Genomic DNA, 7,484 nt, shown 5'->3' with positions numbered 1-7,484 from the left:
CATGTGGCTGTAGAGCAGCCTCACGGTTCCTGCCTTGCCCCTAGGGAAAACAAACCTAAATTTAAAGGTTAGGAAAAAGGTTTTAAGGTGAGGAGGTTAATGCACAGGAAGACATGCTTTGGATGTTAGTTGTTCGTTTATGGCATTAGGGGCTACGGCAAACTTTTCTGGATTAGAGATTAAGCAAATTTTTAGTAGGAGGGTTTGATGTTCTGCTTGGGATGTCAGGTCTGTGGTTAGGGCATGTGGAAGCTCTTTGGTTTAACATTTTGTTTAGATCTGCAAGAATACTAGAGTTAATTAAAGCATTTTAATGCTAATGTTAAGGGCAGGGATCAGGCTGAGCAAGAGCGTAAAGATAATGGAAAAGGGGTTTGGACTAAAATTTCTGAATCACGACTGACTTCATAATACCTTACCTACAAAACACCCCCTTATGAGGCCAGGACCTGCACACATACAAGTAATCTGGCTGTGATCCTTGCAGCATTGATGATGGGCTCCCAGCCTCTCTGAGGAGCCAGTTCCATGCCAGTCCTGTAAGGTACTTGGGCAGGAGGGACCTCCTGCCCTGTGCCTGTTGGTGGTCTCTCAGATCCTTGCTCTAAGCGAAGATCACGCTCATATACAGAAGCCCTGTGCATGAAGCTGGCCTGGAAAACACTTGGGAAAGCACCTCCCAGCCCCAGCCCCAGCCCCAGCCCCAGCCTCAGCTGGTGGTGCTGCTCTGTAGGGTGAGGGGGCCGGGGTTCCCGGGGCATGGGGCACTCTGCAGGGCAGTGCTGGGCAAGCTGGGAAGCAGGCCCAGCTCATGGGGTCACTGCCATTGCCCCAGGGCTGCAAGGAATCACTCGCCAGGCTCCATTGCTGGGGCTGCTGCGTGCCCTGAGGTTGCAGAGCTCTCCTCTGCCTGCTCACACCAGATTGAGCACTTGAGCTCTGGTCAGTCCACATAGGACAGGCTCACGCTCTGCGGGCTCCATTCATTGCTGTCTACTGGGCTCACAATGCCCTGACAGAGGAGGCCAGTGAGTGAGTTTTTGGAGCCATGGGAAATGGCAATGACATTTCCTTGTTTCTCACAACCTTCACACAATTGTTTTTCCTGGCCCTCCCCACTGCCCAGCACTGTCACTCGGGTGGCACTCGGTGACTCTTCAGAAGGGCCTTTGGGCTTCCTCAATTGTCCTGGTGCTCATTATCACCTTCCTGGCTCCTTACAGAGCTTCTTGTCCATTGTGGGGGCACTGATTCTGGCTGGGACAGAGTTCCTCTGCAGAGCAGCCCCTGCGGTACTGTGTTTTTGATATGTGACCAGAGCAGTGTTGGTCACCCACGGCTGTAGTCGCTGTTCCTGTGCAGTGTTCGCACAGCATCAAGGCCTTCTCTGCTTCTCACTCTGCCCCACCATCAAGTCGGCTTCCACTAGACCAGGTTGCTCAAAGCCCCATCCAACCTAGTCTTGAATACTTCCAGGGATAGGGCACCCACAGCTTCCCTGGGCAGCCTGTTCCGCTGCCTTACCACCCTTAAGTCAAGAACTTCTTTCTAATGGCTAATCTAAATCTACTCTCTTCCAGTTTAAAACCATTACTGCTACTCCTATCATGACATTGATGAAGAGTCCCTCCCCAGCTGTCCTGTAGGCCCCCTATTGGTATTGGAAGGGCTCTTTAAGTTCTCCCCAGAGCCTTCTCTTGCCTAGGCCGAACAAACCCATCTTCCTCAGCATGTTCCTAGGAAAAGTGCTGCAGCCCGTTGATTGTCCTCATGGCCCTCCTCTGGACTCCTTCTAATAGATACACATCCTTATTGGGGCCCCAGAGCTGAACACAGTACTCCAGTTGTGGCCTCACAAGACCCCCTAACAGATCAACATTCACTCCAAACTTGGTGTCGTCTGCAAACTTACTGAGGGTGCACTCGATCCCCTCATCCACATCATTGATGGAGATACTGAAGAAACCTGGCCGCGGTACGGGGCCCTGGGGGACACTAAGGACAGGCCTCCACCTGCATTTATTTGCATTTACCATGACTTTGGTCCGGTTTTTAACCCCACAAAGCATACACCTGTCCAAGCCTTGAGCAGCCAGTTTCTCTGGAGAATGTTGTGGGAAAAGATGGAAAAGCCTTACTGCGGCCTAGGTAGACCACATCCACAGCCTTTCCCTCATCCACTGAGAGCATCACCCTGTCACACCTTGAGATCTGATTTGCCAAGACATATTTGACCTGCCTTTGACAAACCCATGCTGGCTGGGCCTGATCACCTGGTTGTTCTGGAAACGTTTTCTGATGGAATTCAAGATAATCTGCTCCAAGAGCTTCCCCAGGACCGAGTTCAGACTGACAGGCTTGTAGTTCCACGATCCTCCTTCCAGCCACTTTGTAGGTGAGCATCACATTTGCTAGTCACCAGCTGTCTGGGAACACCTCTGATAGTCAGGACTGTTGATAAATGATGGAAGGCAGCTTGGTGAGCACTTCTGCCATCTCCCTCAGTACCCTCGGCTATATCCCATCCAGCTCCATAGATTTGTGAACAGCCTCCATGAGGGATGCTGTACGAGTAGTGGTGCTTGCTCAAACTGGTTCAGCGAAGAGCAAGGACACTGGAAATGCTGAAAGTCCCCAACAGGACCAAAGTCTTTGTGTCCATGGCTATGGCTGCTGTCTAAGCCACTGAGGCCTAAGAGGAGACAGCTGATTGTTAAAGCACCAGGGCCTCATTGCCTCCTCGCCCCCACCCATGAAGCAGGCAGGGGTCGTACCATTTTCCTGCACTTGGCAATGCACATCCCCATCTCCTACTGCCCCACAAAGAGCCCTGAGCAACCTGTCAAGGGAAAGGATCTCACTTCCCAAGCGCTTGGGGTCAAGGCCTGGCCCTTGTGCTTGGTGAAACACATTCAGGTTTCCTACATATCAGTGTCACCTTCACATTGCCTTTGTCTCCTTGTCCTCACTGCCTCCAGGGTTCTGCTCTAAGGAGCTCCAAGGGAGCCTGTGTCAGTGCTGGCCCTCAGGGGGACACTGCAGGAAACTTGCCTCTGACTTGCACTTCTGGCAAAATGTCTTCAATTGTCTCTAAGTGACTGAGGTTTGTGGGCTCATCAGCAAAGCCCCCAGAGGGGTGATTGCAGTGCCTTGGGCTGGTGCTGTGCTGCTGAGTTGGGCCGGGCTCATGGGACAGAGAGAGCTCATGGCAAGAGGGCCATGGTGCAGAGAGACAGCTGTGCCCAGCAGCAGCTCCTCTGCACAGCTCAGCAGGGCTGGGGGCTCTGACCGCAGCTGACACACATTGAGGAGAGAAGGAGAGAGGGCTTGGAGGCACTGAGGAGCACAACAACAGAGGGCAGCATGTGGCAGGACACATCTGCAGGCTCTTGACACCGTGAGGCTCTGGCAGCAGGGCACTGCAGGTGGGGTTGCCAGAGGGTCTTCTACAGATGGCACATCTGATGGCTGATAGCATCTGTGAGGATGTGTCTTATTCTACCTGTAATGTGGCATAGAAGATGCTTTAGAGAATGGTATTTTTGAGGGGGCATTTTAGCAGGAAGACCGAGTCTTGGTTTATCTGAAATGGAAGACTTGCTTGGATTCTGTGCTTTCAGATTCTTGGTGTGGAGGGGAGGCAGGGTTCATGACAATGAATTGTCTGGATTGTACAGGAGACTGAGACTGCAAGAGTATTCCAGGGAGAGATCAATATGGCAGCAATTAATGTGATCAGATCCCTTCAGGCACCTCAGCCTGAAGACTGAAACAACAATGTTTGTTGTCTCCTCAGGGCTTATCAGGTCTTCAGGAGCTGCAACCCCTGTGATGTTCTGTACTTAGGAAGCACACAGCTTGTGGGATGGGGTCTGTGAGCATGGACAGGGTGGGGATGTGGGGACAGAGAACCAGCTCCCAGCAGGGACATAGAAACAAGTAGGGACATGGGCAGGCAGTGAGAGGGAGCTGCTGCCAGAAATGCTGTGCGAGGGAGGGCTCAGGCACCTCCCCGCAACCCCCTGCAGGGCAGGCACCTTCCTTGGGACACCCCCTGCTCTCCTCTCCCACCAGCACAGCCTCTGCCCTCAAGCCCCCGGTGTCCCCAGAAGGAGCTGCCTTATCTGCAGGCAGAGCTGCAGCACAGGAGGGTCTGCTGAGTGTCCGTCTGTCCCTCCCTGGCCTTGCCTCCCCTGGCAGCAGCACGCTGGCATTCCTCCTGGCTTCTCCAGCTGGCCGTGCTGCTGCTGGTCTTGTTCCCAGGCTGGCTGGGGATGGGGCTTTCACATGCCCATGGCGTGAGCCCTTGGTGTGCTTGGGTGGAGGGACAGGGTGAGGGGTGTGCAGATGGGCACTGTGAGCCTGGATTCCTCTGCTCTCAGCAGGGTCTTTGTTCTTTTCAGTCAAACATGTGAATAGAATTTTCCTGCAGCTCTCACAGGGCAGCTGAAACCACACTTGGTGGACAGACTAGCCTGAAGGAGAACACCGTGCACTAAAGTGACAGTCCCTTTTTCTCTGATAATGATCTACAAGGATTCCCTTTGAGTTCAGCACAAATAGCCAGGGTTTGTGACTTGGAAACACTCCTCAGGAGTGGTGGGACAGAGGAAACAAAAAAATCAAATAAATCAATCAATCTATCAATCAATCAATAAATAAGGCTCCACAGCTCTGCTCTGCAGTTTGGTGAACTGGGAGCGATACTGGGGCAAAGCATTTTGTGATCAAGAAGGAAGTGAAACCAACATTTCCCCATGTTCCTCTTCACCTCTTGCTGTAGGACAGGGCTGACTCCTGAACTGCCCACAGTAGAGCCCCCTGTTCCAACAGACACCGTCAGGCAGAATGAATCAGGATGCATGAAAGGGATCTGCTAAATGTCACAATATAGGTGATGATTTTAAATGAGAAAGAGCATTCGTTTCCCTCTGATACATTTCTTGTACTTTATTACTCTCATCCTCTTCTTTGTTCAGGACCACATCTCAAAAAAAGCAGATGTCCAACAGAAGCACCATCACTGAATTCCTCCTGCTGGCATTCGCAGACACGCGCGAGCTGCAGCTCCTGCACTTTGCACTCTTCCTGGGCATCTACCTGGCTGCCCTCCTGGGCAACGGCCTCATCCTCAGTGCCGTAGCCTGCCACCACCGCCTCCACACCCCCATGTACTTCTTCCTCCTCAACCTCGCCCTCCTGGACCTGGGCTGCATCTCCACCACTCTGCCCAAAGCCATGGCCAATACCCTCTGGGACACCAGGGCCATCTCCTATCAAGGATGTGCGGCACAGGTCTTCTTCATATTCTTCTTGGTTGGAGCAGAGTATTCCCTTCTCACCGTCATGGCCTATGACCGCTACGTTGCCATCTGCAAGCCCCTGCACTATGGGAGCCTCGTGGGCAACAGAGCTTGTGCCCAGATGGCAGCAGCTGCCTGGGGCAGTGGCTTTCTCCATGCTGTCCTGCACACGGCCAGTACATTTTCAGTGCCCCTCTGCCACGGCAATGCTGTGGACCAGTTCTTCTGTGAAGTCCCCCAGATCCTGAAGCTCTCCTGCTCAGCTGTCCACTTCAGGGAAGGTCAGCTTTTCATGTTTAGTGCCTCTTTAACCACTGGATGTTTTGTTTTCATTGTGGTGTCCTATGTTCAGATCTTCAGGGCAGTGCTGAGGATTCCCTCTGAGCAGGGCAGGCACAAAGCCTTTTCTATGTGCCTCCCTCACCTGGCCGTGGTCTCCCTGTTTGTCAGCACCATCATGTTTGCCCACCTGAAACCCCCCTCAATCTCTTCCCCATCCCTTGACCTGGTGATTTCATTTCTCTACTCGGTGGTGCCTCCAGCAGTGAACCCCCTCATCTACAGCATGAGGAACCAGGAGCTCAAGGATGTCTTGAGGAAACTGATGCCTTGATTTGTTTCACAGTCATGACATTGCCCTTCTTCTTCTGCTTCATTTGGTTGTTTTCCTCAGGTGAGCAGCTGAGCTCCACTACAACTGCTATCTGACTCCCCAGTCCCCCTCCTCAATGGTAAACAGGAAGAAAATATGAATAAAAGGGCTCAAGGGTTGAGGTAAGCACCAGGAGATTAGTTTACAGTTATCATCAAGGGAAAAACAGACTCAGCGTAGGGAAATTAGTTAATTTTACTGCCTATTACTAGCAAGCTATAGGATTGAGAATCAAAGAAAACAAAATAAAAACAACTTCCCCCTATCCACCTTCTTCCACCTCCTTCCCTTGAGCATTGCAGGGGAATGGCCAATAGTGGTTGCAGTCAGTCTGTAGCACTTCGTCTCCGATGTTCCTTCACAATCACTCTCTGCCTCTGCTCCATGTGGGGTCCCTCCAACAGGATGCCGTCCTTCCCAAACTGAGCCCACGGGGGCTGCCCACAGGCAGCAGCTCTTCAGGAACTGCTCCCACATGTCTCCGTACCACAGGGTCCATCCCCCAGAAGCAAACTGCTCCAGCACGGGTACCCCACAGGCGGCAGCTCCCCTCAGACCCCCTGCTCCATGTGGGCTCCTTTCCACGGGCTGCAGCTCGGGTCCAGGGCTTGCTCCTGCGGGGGTTCTCCATGGGCCGCAGCCTCCTCCAGGCCACATCCACCTGCTCCACAAGAGGCCTCTCCACAGGCCACAGCAGAACTGCTGCTGCGTGCCTGGAGCACCTCCTGCCCTCCTGCTGCACTGACCTTGGTGTCTGAAAGGCTGTTTCTTACTCCTCGCTCTCCTAGCTGCTGTTGAGCAGCATTTTTTGTTTGTTTGTTTGTTTTCCCCTTTCTTAAATCTGCCCTCACAAAGGCTCAAACAACATCGTTTATTGGCTTGGCTCTCAGGAGCAGGTCCCCTTGGAGCTGGCTGAAACCAGCCCTTATCTCACATGGGGCATCTGGATTCTTCTCACAGAAGCCACCCCTGCAGCCCCCCAGGTAACGTTGCCACGTAAACCCACTATACCCATCCCTGGAGGTGTTCGAGACCAGGTTAGAAGAGGCTCAGGGCAACCTGATCTAGTGGGTGGCATCCCTGCCCATGGCAGGGAGTCAGAACTAGAGGATTTTTAAGGTCACTTCCAACCCCAGCCACTCAATGTTTCTATGACATCCCTGCCTGTTCTTTCTAACTCAAAGCTGTGGTTGCCTGGGTTTTTGCCAAAGCCTGGGAGATCCCTGCAAACTCTTCTAGCTTCTTTTAAGTCCTGTTAATAATCCTCAGTCACCTAGGATGTCCTGGACCCAAACCTGCTTCTGTCTTTGCCAGAAGACAGAATTCCTCTGTCCCTCTATCCCAGAACTGAACTCCACATCCTCTTTCCCCTGCTACCCTCACATCAAACCTCAAGGTCCTCACCTTCAGCAAGGCCATGCTATGCTCTTTCAAGCCTTCTTAATGCCCAGAACACACTTACTGCTCTGCACTCACCACTCTGTCTGGAGGTCCCACATGTCTTACACTCCTTCCCCTCTCCCCCTGCA

General features: G+C 52.6%; 1 protein-coding gene across 1 annotated transcript; it reads left to right on the top strand.

Annotated features, from left to right (window-relative positions):
• Positions 1–5,001: 5,001 nt before the first annotated feature.
• Positions 5,002–5,916, top strand: LOC311427867 (olfactory receptor 14C36-like; the record flags this gene model as incomplete). The annotated part of the gene is made up of 1 exon (XM_084539457.1): positions 5,002–5,916. The coding sequence occupies one exon, from the start codon at positions 5,002–5,004 to the stop codon at positions 5,914–5,916; it is 915 nt and encodes a 304-aa protein (XP_084395583.1).
• Positions 5,917–7,484: the final 1,568 nt, after the last annotated feature.

The sequence above is a fragment of the Aythya ferina genome, assembly GCF_964211825.1.
Source record: "Aythya ferina genome assembly, contig: HAP1_SCAFFOLD_29, whole genome shotgun sequence".
NCBI lineage: Eukaryota > Metazoa > Chordata > Aves > Anseriformes > Anatidae > Aythya > Aythya ferina.
The sequence above is the reverse complement of the archived record's forward strand: the minus strand, read 5'-3'. Positions and strand labels throughout refer to the sequence as shown.